The 21,925-nt window shown below is 40.5% G+C and overlaps 2 protein-coding genes across 2 annotated transcripts; one reads left to right on the top strand and one right to left on the bottom strand.

Moving 5' to 3' along the window:
* On the top strand, positions 4,112-6,046 carry LOC110431393. Its single transcript, XM_021450493.1, has 2 exons — positions 4,112-4,447; positions 5,673-6,046. The coding sequence occupies exons 1-2, from the start codon at positions 4,172-4,174 to the stop codon at positions 5,793-5,795; spliced, it is 399 nt and encodes a 132-aa protein (XP_021306168.1). The 5' UTR covers positions 4,112-4,171; the 3' UTR covers positions 5,796-6,046.
* Positions 7,795-18,089, bottom strand: LOC8058416 (two-component response regulator ORR24). Its single transcript, XM_021449911.1, has 8 exons — positions 18,042-18,089; positions 17,609-17,656; positions 17,342-17,513; positions 16,956-17,123; positions 9,644-10,012; positions 9,471-9,547; positions 7,951-9,114; positions 7,795-7,836 (listed from the first exon to the last, which is right to left on the bottom strand). The coding sequence occupies exons 1-8, from the start codon at positions 18,087-18,089 to the stop codon at positions 7,795-7,797; spliced, it is 2,088 nt and encodes a 695-aa protein (XP_021305586.1).

The following is a 21,925-nucleotide window of genomic DNA, read 5'->3' as shown; positions in this document are numbered from 1 at the left end:
ATTGGAAGCCTATGCTCTCAATAGTATACCCATATATATATATATATATATATATATATATATATATATATATATTTTGGAAAATTTTTTTGAATAAAGCCAACATGTAAAAAGTAGTGCATCTAAGAGGAGGACAAAATGATGTTACTAGCGTGCTGGAGGATTCATGGTACCAGTTGAATGAGGGGCTGTTAAAACTTGCTGAGACGTCTCTCACATAGGGTCATAGGGAAATGCATTTTTTTCTGTTGAGTTACACGTTTCGATACTGGTTGGCTGTGTATGTATATATTCTAGCATAGGTCATAGGGAAAACTCTGATGAATTATTTGTTACATATTTCACTACTACTCCTTTGCCTCTCTATGTGTAATTTGCTTGTTCGTCAGGTTCATTTAGAAAAAAGAAAGATCATTTCCCCAAGGCATGTGGACCATTCATGAGTTGTAGAGAAGTGAAAATCTGTAACATGATGCTCCATATAATATGTGTCGAAATTGTTTTCTAAATAATCATGTTTTTAATCATTTCCTTTTAATTTGCAGGCTACAAGCAACAGGGCAAGGGCTGTTATTGGACGTCAAGAGAAGTTAATACAAACTACAAAGAGACCAGCCCTAGTAAGGTTGCAATAGAGGGGCAAAATGCTGAACTTCGGACCAGAGAACATGAAATAAGCAACTAGTGAGGACTGAGGACAACTACCACAGAATGAGCAAATCAAAGAATTAAGCTGCACTTTTGCCTTTGTCTGCCCATAGTGAGGAATACTTCAATTTAGCATACTTCACAAGATAGATGCTCATAATGTTGCGAAGATAAGAAATATATTCTGAAGGGAAGACTCAACTCTCAAGTGAACTGAACAATACCCGTTGCAACGTACGACATAATGCTAGTCAAACTATAAATGACAAAACTAAGTAGTCAGTTCGTCTAACCCCAAGTGCTTAAAAAGTTCATTCAAACAACAAAATAAAACTAGTAGTTCCTATTAGATTGATTGCAAGTTTGCAACTGAAGATATATGCATCCCAAGACCAGGCCATATGATTGCCACACAACCATTCATTGCTATCCTAGTAGCCAACCAGGACCTGAACATTGAGTCCTTAACAATAATCAACAGATCTACTGGACATTGCCTGCTAGGTGCTAACAGAGAGACATTTATGGCCTATTCAGTGCGTCAATCCAAAACCACATCGAAAACAAGTAGAACTCCTACTTCAAAACATGTTTCCTACACTAAGAAGCATCATAACTCAAAAGATTGCCATGCGCATAAAAATGGTAGTGGGGTGAGTTTGAGCAAGGGATATACCGATGACTGGTATATCCATCTCCACGGCGACGAGCTCAAGGAACTTGAGGCTGTTAATGCCATTATTAGGAATGAAGAAGTCACTGATGACCAGGTCAAACTGGTCGTCCCCATCCTTCCTCTCTCTGAGCATGTCTAGTGCTGTCGATACGTCTGCCACTATCGTCACTGCATCACACCACAAGGATTCAAACGAAAACGAAAATAAGGATCGGAATTCACCCAAAGGACTCATCATCTGGCCTCAAGTTCGACCACAATGAATCCGGGGGAAAGAAACAAAGATTCAGACGAAAATGAAAAGGAATTCAAAGGATTCATCATCTGGCTAGCCTCAGCCTCTCGACCTCGACCATAGGAATCGGGGGAAAGAAAAGAAACACTCACCATTGTTGTAGTCGCAGACCTTTAGCACTCTCTTTAAGACAACCAGGTTGACGCGGTCCTCGTCAACGGTGAGCATACGCAGCCCCGCTCGGAACCTGGCTGCGTCCATCTCTTCATCATGTTGAAAACGAACAGAATCATCAGCAGAGAAACTGAGAAAGCAATCGCGGAACTGCGGAACACCAAAACGCCCCCTAGAAATGCAACAACTCCGAGAACAACACCCCGTCCCCGTACAGCCCAAAGAGATTCGAGGTTTCTGATTACCTGCTGCAGTGGCTTCCCTGCAAGAACCTCACGGAGGCTGAAGCAGCACGAGGATATGGAAGAGGCAGGGATCGAGCAGAATTCGAGTTATGAAGAGAAATGCACCGACGGGTGTGGAGATTTGTAGCGAGAAGATCCGGGGCAGGGCAGAATTGAATCCTTGTTCGTGCCTGTGCCGAATTCCTCCTGCATTATTTAAATCCTGCCTTCTTCAGTTATCATCTGCTTCTATCTACAGTGAGCTGTCTTCAGTTTCTACTGCTTAAAACCACTGGCGAATTGGCCAGTTTTTCAACTGGTTTTGATCGGAAAAAGTCAGAGAAAATGTTGCCCCCCCCCCCCCAATCGAAGACACAGCCACTCCAAGCAGGATGATCCAAGTGCCATTGCGAACAGCGTGTTGGAGAAGAGCGATAGGGATTTTTAAGTAAGCGGCGAGCTTTATTAAAAGATGGTTACAACATTTGATAACAATTCAAAAATAAAGCTAGGGAGCACATAATCCTAGATACAATTCTCTTAGTTTGCATAGCTCACCACGCCAACTCGTGCGCCATCTAATTCGCTTCCATGTTGCAGTGATCAATAGAGATATCCTGAAATCCACACCAAATGGTACTGCAATCATCATAAAATAGCAGCAGCCGAGTTTGCCTCAATAATCAGTCGATTAGCACCTACATCTTGTGCAAGCATCAAACCTTACTTCAGGGCATAAGCATCATCCATTTGCACATCACTACCGGAATCCCGGCCTTTGCCGAGCGTCGGATGCTTTGCCTAGTGCCAAGCAACGGGCACTCGACAAAGAGACCCTTTGCCGAGAGCATGCCCTGCTACACTCGGCGAAATAAATACACTAGACAAAGAGGCCCTTTACCTAGTGCCGGCCACAAGGCACTCGGTAAAGAGGCATTCTTCGCCTAGTGCCCCTACAAAACACTAAGCAAACTAGAAACACTCGGCAAAGGGATAACATTGTTATCTACCCATCCACCACCGTTACATCTTTGCCGAGTGTCCCCTAAGAGCATTCGGCAAAGATCTCTTTGCCTAGTGTCTTGGTTTTGACTCTCGGCAAAGAGCTTTTTGCCTAGTGTCATGGTTTGGACACTCGGCAAAGATTTAAATTTTTTTTCTTTCCAACTCATCAAACTTTTCTCTCTCTTCTCATACAACATGTGGTACACCATGTTAAAATTTGGTGTATTTTTGTATTTATTTGCTATATATAATTAATTAATTGTGTCTGAAGCAATTTTTTTGAATTTAGTGAAATTTGAACTACAAGTGATTTCAATACTTAAAAAATTCATTTAAAAATGATATTAGTCTTATTCCTCCCGGTTTGAAGCGATATTTGTAGAATAAAAAGAAAATTTTAAACATTTTATTCATGAAACATGACAAATAACGTGTGGCCGAATGATTTTAAAAATTTAAAAATAGCAAATAAAGTCTAAAAATCATGAGATTTGTGAAAGTGTCATGATTTCATACGTGGATACTGTGATAAAAACTTAGGAGAGTTTTGCACAAGTTGTCACGTATAATGTTTACAAACCCAAACATGTTCTTAGAAGATTCATAGAGTTGAGAATGATTCGGTAAGATTTAGAGTTAAATCAACTGTCATGTTGGGGTTTGACTTCGAAACATTTTGTATAGGCAAATAGACGATATAGATTGTTTTGTGTAAAATTTTTGTATTTTTTCGGACCCTTTTACTAATTTTAATTTATTAATGACAATTACAGAATTTTTATTGTGGAAACTATTGTGAACTAAAACAACATGAAATAATGGTCAAATCTCTCTAGAAGGGTCTAATATTCATTATGGAGTGAATTTGACAAGTATTCTCAAAGCATATTCAAAGATACTATTAATAAAAAATTTGAGAAAAGCAAATAATAAAAAATAAAAGCTCTTTACCGAGTGTCACCGGGGCAACACTAGGCAAAGATGGGCTTTGCCGAGTGCCCACCAAGAGGACACTCGGCAAAGATACTGTATGACTATTTTTTTAAAAAAGAACCTGCATTGAAAAAGGATTATTTAAAAAATAGCACAAAAGCAAAAAAGAAAAAGTTTGCCGAGTGGCAGATGTTGGGGGCACTCGGCAAACACTGGACCAGGGAACTTAACCCACGCCTCCCTCCCTGCTGTCTTGGACTCCCGGCCGCGCCCCGCATGCCCTCCCACGCCACAGCACGCGCGTCCGGCCGCTCTCTCGCCTCTGCCCGCGCGTCCGGCCATCGCCTGCGCGCCCCCGCCTTCTCCCTTGCGCCCGCCCGGAGCCGGCGCCCTCGCTCCGTCGCGCCCGCCCGCCAGCGGCGCCCCCGGCCACGCACGGTTCCCTCGTCTGGAGCAAGCTGCCTCGGCGTCGGTGGTAGCGGAGGACGAGCCGGAGACGTCGGCGGCAGGCTAACGGCGTGCGGCCGATCGAGGGGGAATTTCCCCAAAAAGGTGTGTGGTCCACCCCAGCTCGAGATCGATTTGTGCCTTGCGCGTCACCGCGGCTCAGATTTGGCTGCGCTCGTTAGCATCGGAATCGTTAGATGTTCACATTAATTCCTAGTTATCTATCTCTATCGCATCCGTGTATGATATGGATGGATTATTTTGTGCGTCGAGCAGATTGGCGAATCGAAATCTGTGGGCATTAACGCTAGCTATAGTTAGTTCATGCACACAATTCAGGAGTCTTGGTCCTTTGGTAGATGATTTGCTGGTGAAAGAGCTATTAGAATGTTTGTTCTGGTTCTTTGTTTGCAGTAGGTCTTATGTTTGGGAACTTACTGCCTATTCAGTGATTGTAGTTATTTGGGTTCGGAAATTATCTCCTTTGAAAACCACTGTTATATTGCCTATTCAGTGATTGCAGTTATGTTTAGGTCCAAAAAGAATAAAAAAACTATCATCTGAATCTACAACTATCAGCAGGATGGGGTGTGCTTCTGATTTTTTTTTATTGTTTCGGTTCTTACTTTGATTTATCAATCAAAATGAGGTAGCTTGTAGCGATATGGTCCTGCGGTATTATGTAAGTTCAGATTAGTCTCTAAGTAGACAGGTTACTATCGTTGGTGGCTTCTGAAGACTGAAATTGTATGATTGCAGTTTTGTTCAATTTCAGAAAATAGAAGTTCTGAAAATAGCACGTATGTGGTTCTTCTTCAATTCAGAAATTATCTAATTTGTACGTGCAATTATCTAGTGGTTGTTAGTGACTGCGAGCATGTTCTTCTTAGTTACTATTCTTGGATTATTCTATCTTTCTTGGATTATCTAATTCTTCTTGGACTATATAGTTCTGGAAATAACATATATAAATATGAACTACTATCTGATATCTGCAAATAGCAACACAATATAACATACAAAATTGTATTTACATTTGATCTTAACTATATACAAACCATTAAACTGCTTGTAGACGATTTACTGTCTCTAGGCTGTATGATATGTCTTTTTAACCGTCTATATGCCAGATTCTAATCTCTTCGGTTGTAGATGCCCTTACATGTACATTAGCACTAAACAAGTGCTTGCTCGCATTTGGTAGTGTAATACATAGGGGAAAAGCATTTGTGTGTAGGATTGGATTTTATTTGCTTTATACCCGCAACTGTAAATTTTCTTGGACATGGTCGGACACTCACTGACCTTTTGGGAAATATGTACTCTGCAGGAAGAAGCTAGATCTGTTGGCCTTCTCCGAATCAAAAGGTTGGCAAATTTTCTTAGTTGTTGTTGCGGGTCTACCGGCACCGCGTCGCCTCGCCTCTGCACCAACCCATCAGGGCGCCGCTAGCCTGACTTAGATTTGCATTAGTGGTTCACTTGTGCTTGGACTTAGAATAGTTGGTTAACTTGGTGATGCACTTAGATTGTTTGGTTCACTTGGTGATACACTTATTGCACTTTTGCTTATATGTGATATGTATGATAAATGTGATATATGTGTGATAAATATGATATGTGTGTGATATTTGTGATATATGTGTGTTGTACAGACTATTTTGATTCATTGGAATGCAAAAAACAAAAAAAAAGACCTGGAAAGTTACTTTACCGAGTGCAGCAACTAACACACTCGACAAAGATGTAGGCTTTGCCTAGTGCAAGAGCAAAGACACTCGGCAAAGAATTTCTAAAAAAACTTAATTTCTTTGCCTAGTGCCCAATTCAAGGCACTCGGCAAAGAATTTCTGAAAAAAATAAAATTAATTTCTTTACCTAGTGTCTGCAAGCAGGGCACTCGGCAAAGAATTTCTGAAAAATATTAATTTTCTTTGCCGAGTGTCTCGCCATGTTAGCACTCGACAAAGTCTCCGTTAGCGTTTGGTCTCCGTTCACGTCACTTTTTTTTTGCCGAGGGTCACAACGGCACTCGGAAAATATTTTGCCGAGCGCCCGCCGAAAAACACTCTCCAATTTTTTTGCCGTCTATGCTTTGCCGAGTGCAACACTCGGCAAAGGCTTTGCCTAGTGTTTTAGTGCCTTCCGAGTGTCTTAGGCACTAGGCAAAGCACCTGAAACCAATAGTGCATCCACCACATGGGCAATGAAACTATGCGAGGCTGCCACAGCTCCTCCCTAGCAATCTCTGATCACCGCTCCTGTGCTTCCACATCCAATATCTTCATCAAACAATGCATCTACATTTACCATAATCTGCCCCCTCTGGGGATTTCTGCCATCCCTTTCGGGGTTTCACTTCCTAGCTTCTTCATCGCTAATTTGTTATTTCTTGTCAAAGGTGCAATGGGCAGAGCTGGCCTTGATGGTCTCTGAATATTTTCGACATGCGTGTGCTGTCGTCGCTCCCACCATAACTCCCTGTTAAAATCAATAGCCATCCAACATCCATTGATCAAACTCTGCTTCCCTTCCCTCCGATATGATCCTCACCACTGGTTTCGGCAAAGCCCCAAATGCACTCGGCAATGGCTTTGCCGAGTGCCACACTCAACAAAGAGCACTCGCGAAATATTTTAATGGCAAAGAGCTCTTTGCTGAATGCTAAAAAGACACTAGACAAAAAAAACACTCAGCAAAAGAAAAAACTGAGAAAAAACCTACCCGAAAAAATTTACGCAGCATCTTTCGCGCAGAGTCGCGGCTGGCAGGATTTGAACCTGCGACTTCCCTCTCGCGCATCTCCTCCTCCCCTTTTTATCAATTAGAAGGGGTGGTGCAGGTTCTGGTACTCCAACCCGCACCAGAGCAGTGATTGACTGATCGTGCAGGCCTCTCGCCAGTAGATCAAGGTAGTCTTGGCTCAGTTTCTGTTTTTTAACTATATTGCTTCTGTTGTGCTCAGCAAGGAACAGTGGCGCCATATCGACACTTTCTCTCTGTTTCATGGATATAGATTAGGGCTATCCGTATTTCGAGAAAATAACAGTAATTGTATGGCTGTCCAACGCATACTCCAAGCTTAGATCCATCTGACATTACCTATTTATGATCCCAAGGAACTAAGAAAAGATCCCTAAGAACAAATAGGTTATTCTTTGTGAAAAAATATTGATCCAAATTCAGAACCAAAGATTGTATAGATTGGGTCAGCAGGGGAGGTAGATCCACGCCTCCCTCCAAACCTAATCCCACCAAGTTGAAACTTACAGCGGATGCAAGAGCTTATCTGCATAACTATAATACATGACACATGTGATTCGCTGAAACCTGCTCCTAGGCCCTAGCTAGCCTACTCCAAATAGCACAATTTTGCACATACAACACACAATAACCATACATTTGTCAAGATGGGAAAAGACAAATACAAAAACATCTTCCTCCCATTAAATTTACATCCCATTGAAGAAAGCATCATCATCGTTGAGTAAATCCTGTTGTGAGAAAAGAAGTTGAGTTAGATAATTCTCACTTAAGTAGTCATCACTTTCACATGTAAAACATATTGTGAAATAAGTAGACAGGAAATTGATATAAAAAGATCCTACTTGTTTAACCCAGTCGGCAAAAAAGGCATCTATATTATCAATGGCTCCATTTTGTGCCTCGCTTGTTCCTGCAGTGGGAAGTTCATTGGTGCTATTCACTTGATCACCAGCAGGATGCAGATCGGTGTTGCTACCTTTAGGTAGATTGCCACTTGCCCCACCATTCAGCATCTGGACTGGCATGTCAATCTGTACTTCCCTTGTTGACATGGGGAGTTGAATCTTGTTATTCTCTTGATCACCAACAGTTTGATGACCAACGGTACCACCTTCAGGGAGATTTCCAGTTGTACCCCCACCATTTGGCATTTGGGTTAGTATGAGTGAATTACAGATCTTAAGGTTAGACAATGAAGGTCTAGTGCTTAAAGAACTACCTGGAACAAAGTTGTTAATTGGCATCACTGTAGAGCTTCCGTTGCTTCCAAAGTTGAATGGTGCTAGGGTTGCCTGCTCATTGAAGCTTACCATTGGTGTTGTCCCCATGACTCCTGCCATTTGGTTCTGATGATATTCATTTCTAGAACATGGAACACTTTGAGAAGAGGCTACTAGTCCTGGCAACTGGTTCATGAAGATGTTGTTTCTTTGTGATGGACCAATAGACATTCCAACATTTTGACCATCATGGAAGCTGGACGACACACCAGTTGTCCAGTAGTTGTTGGAGTTTCTACTAGTAAACTGGGGAGGCTCCCTGGCAACTTGGTTTAACATGCCAATAGAAGATGACCAAATCTGAGTTGATGGTAGGTTCACCAATTCAGGTGACTGTAATGGTAAATGACTCGAAGGAGCCACTTGGTCAGTAGACGATGATTGAATTTCAGCCAAAGGGTGGTTTGCCAACTCAGGAGACTGCAACAGCTCACCACCTGCCATTTCTTCAAAGAAGCTGTCAGGATCAAATGGAATACCTTTGTTTGATCCCAAAATACTGGCACGCAATTTGCTTGCATAGGAAATGCCAGAACAAGATGAAGGAAAGCTCATGCTTGTGCCCAATGGTGGATGCTCGTTTGAAATTTGTGTAGATGAACATTCTGGTACACTCATGTTGCTATTAACATGTGTCTTGCCATTCAGCCATGCTTGTTGTTCATCCACAAATGCTGAGTACTTGAGTGTGCCCTCCTTTTGCTTTTTCAAGTACATACGAAATTTCTGAAATCACAAGAAAGACAGGTACATTTGTTAAGGAAAAAATTGACATAAACAAAAGCTGAAAATATTTTGTTGTTTCATTAACTCTAGAAATGTATATGTGTGATTGCCACTGAGGGTTTGTGGTTCTGCACACATGCCAAAACTCAACAATATGTGTGTATGGCACTAGAACTATTTATGTGGTGCACACAGAAGTTCCATGAGAATGTTGCAAACACAAGTTTTGGTGACAAACATAGATATTAAGTTTGAGACGGCAATTGGCTGGGAGGGAGTTTGATACAAATATATTTAATAATAAAATAGTGGATAAGAATTCAAACATAGGAATAAAGCATAGAAATATAAACAACCTGCAGATGACTTGCAACGTTCTCTTTAGTGATGCCGTCTACATTCATCACTTCGAGTATTTTCTTCGGAACAGCGTCTGAAATTATATTAACAAAAGATTTATTACTAAACAAACTTAACTATTAATTAAGCTTCATGTTGATAGAAAAAACAATGAAAAGTAAGATCTTACTGTCCATGCCAATGTGATTGATGGCTTCAAGAAACTTGGAGTGTAGCTGTCTAGTCCACTCAACCCTTTGCTTTTTCTGGGTCGATATGACCTCATCCTTTTCAGAACCATCTCCATCTTTTCTGTTCTTCTTGCAATGCTTCCTTGTGTGCTTTGCATCATCCTTTTCATCATCCACAGGTTGCCCTATTTGACTAGGATTATCATTTCTGTTGTTGACTTTGTTCCTTATATTACTCTTGCTCTTCCTCACCACATGCAACCATATGTTCTTGACCATTTCAGGGCGTACTGGCTTCACCATGTAGTGACAAGCTCCATGTTGTATCGCCTTTGCCATAGTCTCCATCTCATCATTTGCAGATAGCACTGCATGGCATGAGGTGAACAATAAAATATTAGTTACGAAATGCACATGTCAGTAAGCTTGGTAGACTAGACATCAAACACTTATGTATCATTCGTGTTATTCATTTGACACATTGTACTCTTTTCATTTTCATTAGCTTATTTTTCGAAAAAAAATTGTATGACACACACGTCTGGCATGTATCAATCATGGTCACTTCTTTTTTCAAATAATTTGATAAGAGAAACTCAACAAATCTATTATGTAGTAGTTATTCCCCTCATCCCCATGAAATCAAAATTACCTGTTATAAACTAACAGTATTGAGTAATGAATGGAGTATAAACCACAATGTGTAAGCAATATCTTGGTTTTGCGCCTAGACCAGATATACTAACTCATGTACAACCACAAATGCCATGGATGATTCTGTTTATCAAGTGCTTACAAAACTAATGTTTATAGCAAAAAAAAAGGTTGATATAGCTCCACAACAATTAGAAACTTACTATAAAAAGGTAATGGACAAAATTTGATATAGCAAAAAAAAATTGATTGCATGTTGGGCTTACTAGTAACATATGAAACTAGAGAAGACAAAATTTAGTGGTCAAGACGACATCACCTAGTACTTTTGAAGAAATAAAAAAACTACAAACAATAAAAATTCATTAAGGTGTGGGCTACGACCGTAGCATGTAAAACTAAAACAGTAAAAAAAGCGATCAGCTCAACAACAAACAAACGGTAATATTCAAAACTACAAATGACAAGAAAACCATGTGGAGCTTACATATAAATCATACATAGAAGCTAACAGGGTGAGTATTAAATTATCAACTTGATGCCATCCAACACTTAAGAACAAATAGCAACATACAATATTACAAGTCACAAAATTCAATTGCATGTAGGTCTTATAAGAATTGTAGGCAACTAGAAATGACAAGAAAAAGTGGTAATGCTAGCTAATACCATCTTGCTGTTACAAACAAATAGTAGCGTACATAAGTAGACAACTCGACAAGTAGAAATTACAAAATAATTGTAGTGTATGACAAGTACAAACCAGAAAATTAAGTAGACAACTCGACAAGATCACCTAGTTCTTATGAGTAAATAGTAGAGTTAAAATAGCAAAATAAAGAATTATCTCGATTACAACTAGCGCTTGCAATCAAACAGTAATATATATAAAAATGATTGCTTGTATGCACGACTTAATTACAAAAAAACTATAATTTATGAAACTATAAGTCGATAATATCTAATGTGTAAGAAAAACGGTGGCATCTAATGTACTGGTAACACAATTAAATTTCATATTGACCTTATGAGCAAACATTAGCATACATGAAACTAAAATGAAAACATTATATGGACCATCGGATAAACATGACATATAATAGTATAGCAAATAGCTGCAATTTTACAATGATATGCAAATTTTAACGTTTATGGTGTGAACTAGCCAGTGCCATGTTTCTCCGATGTCCTACATTAAAATTTGTGTAGCACTAATAAATGGTCGGCTCAACACCACCTAACTCTAGTGAACAAATTGTGACGCACATAAGCATGAAACTATAAAAAATCAACTTCCAGTTAATAATTAAATATTACAAACAAACTAACTTATCTCTTTGCCGAGAAGAGATCTGAGTTGCAAATGTACTTCCAACTGCCTTCTAAGTTAATCCTCCAACTCCTTCCCTAAATAAGGTCTTGGAGTGAAACCAATTGGTCTAAATCCTAGGAGGAGAGTGGCAGGTCAAAGACTATATATTTGTGAGCTTCCAGGAAGTAAACTACTGACCCTTTTGGTTTGATTGCCAATGAAAACAGTTGGGGGAATAGACTTCTTAGGGATGAGGTGACCCAGTTGTCTTGCCAAAACATCACTGAATTTCCTTTGTTTGTTATACATTGAGTTAGAGTTCTAAAGTCTTCAGCTAATTTGAGAACGTCTTTCCACAAAAAAGAACCAACTGGGCTTCTTCCGTGGAGAGGGTCATCTGTGTTTCTATACAATTTTGTCCAGGTTAGGGTCACCCATGAGATTTCTGCACGAGTAGGGCCAATGTTTTCCTAAATGCTAAACGGTAAATAGTCGGTCACCTGCCGTTTAGCCATTAATCAGGCTAAACAGTCCATTAAATGGGCTAAACGGTCAATTAAATGGACTAAACGGATGATTAAACTGAAATGGTGTACCAATGTGTGGCATTTGCACGACGTTTAAATGGTCTAAACGGCCGCTTAGGCAAACAGTGAGTTGGGTTGAATTCCGGTTTTTCATATTGATAATCCCTGCAAGCTATTTCCTAGTTAGCTAAGCATGAACCTTTCTTGTTGATGTCGCCCCCTCTCCAAAGACAATGCTTTCTGTTTCTATCTGTTTGTTTGATGATCCATGGAGGAAATGGAAGATTGCACATGTAAAAAGTTGGTAGGGCTTATAACATAGAATTTACCAGAATTAATAAACCTTCCATGATAGGAGATGAATTTGTTGATTCCTCCAAGTTTGCCCTCTATCTTGAAAGAAGAGGGTTAATTTCTTGTAAGCTAGGTCTGCTGGTGCCCATGGTAAGCCAAGGTAGGTGAATGCAATTTGGAATTTTCTGATTCCTCCAAGTATGCCCTCTATTCTTGAAAGAAGAGGGATGGATCCTTGTAAGCTAGGTATGGTGTGCCTAGGGGTAATCCAAAGATATGTGAATGACATTGTTCTAACCTTGCAACCAAATGTTTCTGCTAAATGCTTGGCTTGGGTGTCTTCTATATTTATTAGCGCCAAGAGAGACTTTCTAAAATTTACATGAAGGCTAGTGGAATTAGAGAAAGGTATGAGTATACCCTTTAAGTTGAAAAGGGTTCTGGCTTTGGCCCAGAGGATGAGCAAAGTGTTATCAGCATACTGCACAACTAGAAAGTCACCAACAAAGTACTCACTTAAAGGGTGGGACAGAACCCCTAGCCGCCATGCTTTGTTAATGATGGATTATAGAAGATCATTTGTGAAAATAAAAAGAAGAGGAGATAGAGGATCTCCCGATCGATCTAAACCCTCTTTATAGGTAAAAGGTTTACTAGGAATTCCATTTAGCAACATAGAAGAGGTTCTAGAATTTAGGATGCATTCTACCCAGTTGACCCATTTGTTAGTGAAACCTTTGAGCTTGAGAACCTCCAAGTTAGTTTGGTGTTCCACCTTATCAAAAGCCTTTTCAAAGTCAAGATTTACGATCACTATTTTCTTCTTAGAGTGATAAATGGCATAGGTGAAGGAACTAAAATCCCATGCTAGACTGAATCCTTGCCAACTGGCTCTGCAACTTTTTCCACCACTTCTATGATCCTAGCCTGAACTTCACCCTCTGGGTTAACTTCATAATCCAAGTTCATGTGTAAATCCATCTAATGTTAGAGTCGACTAGGGGTATATTTTGATCTTACTAGAGGAATAGGTGACAAATGCCTCTTCATCTAGTATCTCTGGCACACTCTTCTTCTTCAGAGCAAAGACGGGGACTGTCCATGAACAACCCTTAGGAGGGAGCCCAACATTCACCTTCATAGAATCTAGGATCCTCATGTCATCATTGAGGTAAACTTTCAACATGACCTTGGCCAGGTTGTTAGATTCTTGTTAGTGTACCACACAACGCCAATGGTAGAAACTACCCTAGCAATGACAACGGTGTTGTAAAGATCTTCTAGAAATCCAAGTACCATAGATCTTCTAGAAATCCAAGAAGCATATCATCTAGTCTTCTCGATCCAAATCAAAATACCTTGCATTAACTACTTCATTGTGCTTGCAAATGGACAAGTTGTAGTTTCCAAATGAGAAACCAGGCCAAGAAACTTTTCACGCTCTAGAGGATTGCTAAACGGAACAAAAGCATTGCCTAAAGGACAAGGCTGATCTAGTGACATGTACATGATGCACGTCTCTGGAGAACTTGTGAAGCTCATTAGCCATGCAATCGAAGTCATCCTTTTGCCTTGGGGGCTCGAGCTTGAGGATCATCGGATGCTCATAGCTCAGATTATAGCAGCCTGTGACGAAAACTTCATGGTCTAGAATTCAAACTTGAAGAAGGCGTTGAAACCTCTTGAGAAGGCAACGTGTTGAAGCCGCTCTTTCCTTAGGGACCAAGCAAAGTTTAGATCATGAAGAGTGAGAGAGGAGGAGATCCATCATTCTAGTGGAGATAATTCTCATGATAATGCTTTGGGAACAAAAGGCATTTGAACACCAAAGATTTGCCTGATGAAGGAGTAGCTTGATAGCAAACAACATCCACATTTTTTCCTTTTGGTCTGATACCAAAGATCAACATCTTTTACCCAATTAGGGCCTCCATTGCCCCAGAAGAAGATAACTGAGAATTCCTTGCAAGGGGATTTCTTAAGTTTGTAAACAAGAAAGCCAACTTTCTTGCAAGAGAGGGTAAAACAATACATCAACCCGAGAGGTGAGCAACTTGAAATTCCATGGATGAATCCCCAAGGCAGGATTGGAGAAGAAGGCTGGCTAAATCCGCATTGAGCACTCTTAGAGACAACTAAAAGGAGAAACCAACATCACTGGAGGAGGAGGGAAGACGGAACCAATCATCCACCACAAGTTCGATCTCTAGCCCTGTGCCAAGGTCGGAGAGGACTCCCACCGCTGGAGGGGATCAGAAGAGGGATCCATCACCCGCTGGAGGAGGAGTGGGGGAAGCGGACAAGGGGAGCACAGGACCGAGGTGTGCAGTCCCAATCTCTGCACACACACACACACTATTCTTCAATGGGAAGAAGAAAATAGAAGGTTTTCTTTGATGGCCCACCTTTCCCGTTCATCTCTCTCAGATTTGTCTTTTATTTCTTTCCAAAAATGAATATTGAGAAATAGGAAACGGTCACAAAAACTAGTAACAAAAAAATTAAATCAAGCACCCCCTCAATCTTCGTGAGTCTTGGTTGTGCGCTGATACGTTGCCCACCCTCCTTGTTCTGTCCAATTAATTCCTCTCCTTCGATGTGCCGTGATTTTCTATGACATCCATGTTAGCCGGAGATCGCCGTTGTATCATCTTCCATAGCAAAACAATCCTTTTCATGACGTGTTGAGTGCATACCCTAGTTGTGTAATCGATCCTGCCTATGTCATCAAGGACGGGCTGCCGACCGAGTGTGCGGTCCTTCAGTCTGTTCATGGAGAACCCAGCATCAACTCCATCGTTGCATCCAGTTCCTCTCTACCGAGGCGGTGGGGCCGATCGAAACGACGACTGGATCTGGCGTCCATGCATTGCTGCCCCCTCGCCCATCCGCTTCATGCTGTCCGGACCAACGGGTGGCCTGTTGCCATTGACATGGACCTTAGAGGTCGAGCCAGGCTCCCTGGCCACCGATGATCAGCCTAGGCGCTTCACCTGCGATGGATTCCCGACTCCACCCCCTGTCGTCCGGTTAGATAGCATAGCTGCTACAACTACTACATCTGCTGACGCTATCTTGTACAGGGATGATAGCAATGAAGTATTTTAAAATACATATACATCATGCAAGTTCTGAAATACTCATGCATCAAGGAAGTTCAGCTAATAAATCAGCTTTGTTCATTCAGTATCATTTATTTGGCAAACCATGATATATATGGTAAGAAGTAAACATCTTATATATATATATATATATATATAATTGTCATTTTTTGGAAAAATTTTTTGAATAAAGCCAACATGTAAAAAGTAGTGCATCTAAGAGGAGGACAAAATGATGTTACTAGCGTGCTGGAGGATTCATGGTACCAGTTGAATGAGGGGCTGTTAAAACTTGCTGAGACGTCTCTCACATAGGGTCATAGGGAAATGCATTTTTTTCAGTTGAGTTACACGTTTCGATACTGGTTGGCTGTGTATGTATATATTCTAGCATAGGGTCATAGGGAAACTCTGATGAATTATTTGTTACATATTTCACTACTACTCCTTTGCCTCTCTATGTGTAATTTGCTTGTTCGTCAGGTTCATTTAGAAAAAAGAAAGATCATTTCCCCAAGGCATGTGGACCATTCATGAGTTGTAGAGAAGTGAAAATCTGTATGATGATGCTCCATATAATATGTGTCGAAATTGTTTTCTAAATAATCATGTTTTTAATCATTTCCTTTTAATTTGCAGGCTACAAGCAACAGGGCAAGGGCTGTTATATATTGGACGTCAAGAGAAGTTAATACAAACTACAAAGAGACCAGGCCTAGTAAGGTTGCAATAGAGGGGCAAAATGCTGAACTTCGGACCAGAGAACATGAAATAAGCAACTAGTGAGGACTGAGGACAACTACCACAGAATGAGCAAATCAAAGAATTAAGCTGCACTTTTGCCTTTGTCTGCCCATAGTTGAGGAATACTTCAGTTTAGCATACTTGGCAAGATAGATGCTCATAATGTTGCGAAGATAAGACATATATTCTGAAGGGAAGACTCAACTCTCAAGTGAACAGAACAATACCCGTTGCAACATACGACATAATGCTAGTCAAACTATAAATGACAAAACTAAGTAGTCAGTTCGTCTAACCCCAAGTGCTTAAAAAGTTCATTCAAACAACAAAATAAAACTAGTAGTTCCTGCTAGATTGATTACAAGTTTGCAACTGAAGATATATGCATCCCAAGACCAGGCCATATGATTGCCACACAACCATTCATTGCTATCCTAGTAGCCAACCAGGACCTGAACATTGAGTCCTTAACAATAATCAACAGATCTACTGGACATTGCCTGCTAGGTGCTAACAGAGAGGCATTTATGGCCTATTCAGTGCGTCAATCCAAAACCATATCGAAAACAAGTAGAACTCCTACTTCAAATCATGTTTCCTACTCTAAGAAGCATCATAACTCAAAAGATTGCCATGCACATAAAAATGGTAGTAGGGTGAGTTTGAGCAAGGGATATACCGATGACTGGTATATCCATCTCCACGGCGACGAGCTCAAGGAACTTGAGGCCGTTAATGCCATTATTAGGAATGAAGAAGTCACTGATGACCAGGTCAAACTGGTCGTCCCCATCCTTCCTCTCTCTGAGCATGTCTAGTGCTGTCGATACATCTGCCACTATCGTCACTGCATCACACCACAAGGATTCAAACGAAAACGAAAATAAGGATCAGAATTCACCCAAAGGATTCATCATCTAGCCTCAAGTTCGACCACAATGAATCCGGGGGGAAGAAACAAAGATTCAAACGAAAATGAAAAGGAATTCAAAGGATTCATCATCTGGCTAGCCTCAGCCCTCGACCTCGACCATAGGAATCGGGGGAAAGAAAAGAAACACTCACCATTGTTGTAGTCGCAGACCTTTAGCACTCTCTTTAAGACAACCAGGTTGACGCGGTCCTCGTCAACGGCGAGCACACGCAACCCCGCTCGGAACCTGGCCGCGTCCATCTCTTCATCATGTTGAAAACGAACAGAATCATCAGCAGAGAAACTGAGAAAGCAATCGCGGAACTGCGGAACACCAAAACGCCCCCTAGAAATGCAACAACTCCGAGAAAAACACCCCGTCCCCGTACAGCCCAAAGAGATTCGAGGTTTCTGATTACCTGCTGCAGTGGCTTCCCTGTAAGAACCTCCCGGAGGCTGGAGCAGCACTAGGATATGGAAGGAGCAGGGATCGAGCAGAATTCGAGTTATGAAGAGAAATGCAGCGACGGGTGTGGAGATTTGTAGCGAGAAGATCCGGGGCAGGGCGAAATTGAATCCTTGTTCGTGCCTGTGTGCCGAATTCCTCACGTATTATTTAAACCTGCCTTCTTCAGTTATCATCTGCTTCTATCTGCAGTGAGCTGGCTTTCAGTTTTTACTGCATAAAACCACTGGCGAATCGGCCTGTTTTTCAGCTGGTTTTGAACCAAAAAAAAAAAGGCAGAGAAAATGTTGCCGCCCCCCCCCCCCCCACACACACACACCTCTCCTTCGTTGTTTCCACGACCTCCAAGCAACCCGCCTGAATAATTAGTTGATTAGCGCACCTACATGTTCTGCAAGCATGAAACCTTGCTTCAGGGCATAAGCCTCAGCCATTTGCACATCCACCACATGGGCAATGAAACTATGCGAGGCTGCCTGCTGCCACAGCTCCTCCCTAGCAATCTCTGATCACCACTCCTGTGCTTCCACATCCAATATCTTCATCAAACGATGCATCTACGTTTATCCTCCTCCGGGGGTTTCTGCCATCCCTTTTGGGGTTTCACTTCCTTCTTCATAGCTAATTTGTTATTTCTTGTCAAAGCTGCAATGAGCAGGCCTGACCTTGATGGTCTCTGAATATTTTCTCCATGCATGTGCTGTTGTCACTCCTAAGGATGAAAACGGAACGGAAATATTCCGTACCGACCGCTTTCGTTTTCTACATTATCGTTTTCTATATTATGAAACTGTTTTCGAATTTTATCAAACATAAAAATTTGTCAGTTTCAGTTGGTTTCACAACCATTTTTATTCTTTTTTTGTACTCTTTAATTGCTAAAATATAGAAATATTCCGTACCGACCGTTTTCGTTTTCTACATTGTAATTCCGTTTTCGACTGTTTCCGACCGTTTTCATCCTTAGTCACTCCCATCATATATACCTAAAATCAATAGCCATCCCAACATCCAGTGATCAAACTCTTTGTTCCCCTTCCTGATCACCTCCTCCAGAATAACTGAGCCAGATCGATGAATGCAGAGGAGCTCGGCGATATCATCCCCGACTCCTGGTGCCCTCCAAACAGCCTTAGCTCTATCACAGGTAAAAAGCATGTGCTTTATAGTTTATATCCTCTGCTGCATTGGGCATCCTCCAGCGTTAGCGATGTGTCTATTTGCAAGGATATCTCGGCATGGTATAAATCCATGGAGAGCCCTCCACCCAAGAATTTTAATTTTGCCCGGCACTTCGAGTTTCCACAATTTCTTACATGCCTGACTCCTGTCCTGTCCGCCCCACCAGCTTGTATTGAAATGCATCGTTGTCCAAACTTAGCTTCCCATTGACAATGATACACTGAACATACAGTAAACAGCACGTTCCTATTATAATGCCAAGCTACAAAACCTCTCTCCCCGGTGCGATTGGAATTTGCAAGATCCTGCTTGCATCAATTCCCAAAAAAATAGATCTCATCAATTCTACATCCCAAGTGAAATCAACAGGATTGATGAGCTCATCGACAGTTGTAATTATATTATTATCTCTTGGCGTTTGAATTTTCAGATTGTGACTTCCTAGTATCCAATGGTCCTCCCAAATGTTTATTTGTCTGCCATCCCCAACTCTCAAAACAGTCGAGCATGACAAGCACACTTTGTCAAGTATAAGAACTTCCGTTCACCTTTGCATTAAAAAATTCCCATCCGGATAGTATTTATCTCTTACTACCCTTGCACATAATGATTCCGGATCACTTAGCAATCTCAAAACTTGTTTTGCCAACATTGCTAAGTTGAATGACTGTAAATCTCTGAATCCCATTCCCCCATTTCCCTTCGGCATACACAGTTTCCACCATTCCTGCCAGTGGATCCTTCTATGTACATTCCTTTATAAATTTTCTTCGGAATTTCGAAGACCATCATCGCATAAATTGACACAGCTTGAGCAATGGACTTAATCAGGATTTCTTTTCCTCCCATGCTTAGTAATTTCTCCTTCCACCTGCTAATTCTAGTCATATCTCTGTCAATCAGATGAAGAAAGCAGTCACTCCAATCTGCCCCTACTAATGCTCGTAAGCCAATATATTTGTCATTTAAAGTCTTTGTCAATTAGAGAAGATTGATAGGGATGGCGGCGTGTTTCCATGAGGTTGTGCTGTTGTTGAAGGGTTTCACACCCGAGCACTAGATGGACCTAGATGCCCTTTATTTTAATTCATTAGCAAACAGGTAAGGATGAAAAAAATCAAAAACAGAATTACAATATAGAAAATGAACACGGTCGGGATATTTCTAAATTTCAGCAATTAAAGAGTACAAAAAATAGTTGAAAATGGTTGTGAAATCAACTGAAACTAACAATTTTTTTATGTTTGACAAAATTTGAAAATGGTATCATAATATAGAAAACAGTATCACAATAGAAAACGAAAGTTATCAGTTCGGAATATTTCCGTTCCGTTTTCATCCATACAATCAACGAGCCCAACAGGCAGCCCAATATGCAAGCCTGTACTCAGCAAGTTTAGTGTCAATCACAATCCTGATGCATAGTGTATCTGATATATGTTTTTGCACAGTACAAGGCTAAAACCGTATAGCAACTTCCAACTCTATTCATATGCACGTTCAAATTAGAGTGTATTATTCCGACTCTATATCTTTCGATACATCTTATTAAATTAGAACAATATAGCTAGGGCATAGTGGGTGTGGGATTCAGTTCTTTTCATATCTCTACATAGTAACTATAGCTGATCATTTTGATTATTAAAAAAGTAATACTCCATCCTTTCCAAATTATAAGCCATTTTGACTTTTTGGTATATCTAATTTGTTGTGTATCTAGACATATATTATGTCTATATACATAGTAAATTGGATGTACCAAAAAAAAAGTCAAAGCGATTTACAATTTAAATCAGAGGAAGTAGGAAAGACATATTGTGAAGGTATAAATTTTTTAAAAAAAAATTGAAAAGGACAAAAAAAGTACTTGGTGAGGATTCTCAAACATTTCCACTCAAATCAAACTGAACTCCGTTCTATTCTTAATCTTTTTAATTTAAAGTAGTATGCATTGTCCAGTTAGGCATTTTTTTGAGTTCTGTAAAGTTCAAACAATAGGATCATATACACCTTAATCTTACCTTCTCCTATTTGCTTCTTAAAGGTTATTTTGGAGAAGCTATATTTGAATAATATAGAAATCAAGAATATTAAGTTCACAAATTAAAGAAACAAAAGTTATAGATAAAGTTGCATCTCAAATTTCATGAAGTGTACTAAGGGCATTGATATAGCAACAACAAACAAACTTCCCTAAACATTTATGTGACGAATATTTAGTCACTCGCTTGTTACATCTTATTTATATAGTATTGTTCAATTTAAATTTAGCTAATATTTAATATTTCTTGTTTTGCTTTGACTACACTAACAGGGCAACGTAGAAAAAGCAGGAAAACGTGTGGAAGGAAAAGAAAATCAGGTTTTCACGTATTCATAGCCAGAACTTGACTACGTGTATGGATCTAAGAGAAGATTTAGCAAAAAAACGACCTAGATGTTGTTTCCTTTTTATTGGACGAGAATAATAGGAACGGTTTATTCAATTAGTTGAAGAAAGAGTTAAATACATAACTTATGCGGGATTTCAATTTAGGTCCATTAACTCTAAAAGTTAATTTTCAGGTCATAAACTTTTTAACCATACATATCCCTTCTTTGGCCCTTCGATCGAACTTCCACGTCAATAACTTTTTAAGTGGTTCCCTATATGACCCCTTCGTTTAACCCTTAGATCTAACGTGATATGTGGAGTCAACAACCAATATGACATGAAATTGCCGAGCACATGCTTCTCTCCCTATTGGGTTGCTTTCCTTTCCACTTCATCAAGCATGTCATCTATATCGCTAGATGAGCAGGCTCGTGGCTGACCCAATTAAAACCACCCTCAGGTGCATAGGAAAGTGGCGAAGCTCATGGTCCCATCAATTGTAGCGGATGTATGCCCCCTTGGCCGAATTTGCCTATGTCCATTTGGGGTTGAGAAGAGAGTAATGTGATGACTCGTGGGACACACATGCCACCATGTCTCCACAGTGCACCGCTACAACCCTATGCAACACCACTAGTCCTTCGTCGCACACCACCGTCCTTTGTGCTCGTGCCACTTGTCGACGTTTGTGACCTCACCACCTTGTGCACTTAG

This window comes from Sorghum bicolor, chromosome 10 (genome assembly GCF_000003195.3).
Source record: "Sorghum bicolor cultivar BTx623 chromosome 10, Sorghum_bicolor_NCBIv3, whole genome shotgun sequence".
Classification (NCBI taxonomy): domain Eukaryota; kingdom Viridiplantae; phylum Streptophyta; class Magnoliopsida; order Poales; family Poaceae; genus Sorghum; species Sorghum bicolor.
This window is presented reverse-complemented; position numbering and strand designations above follow the sequence as displayed.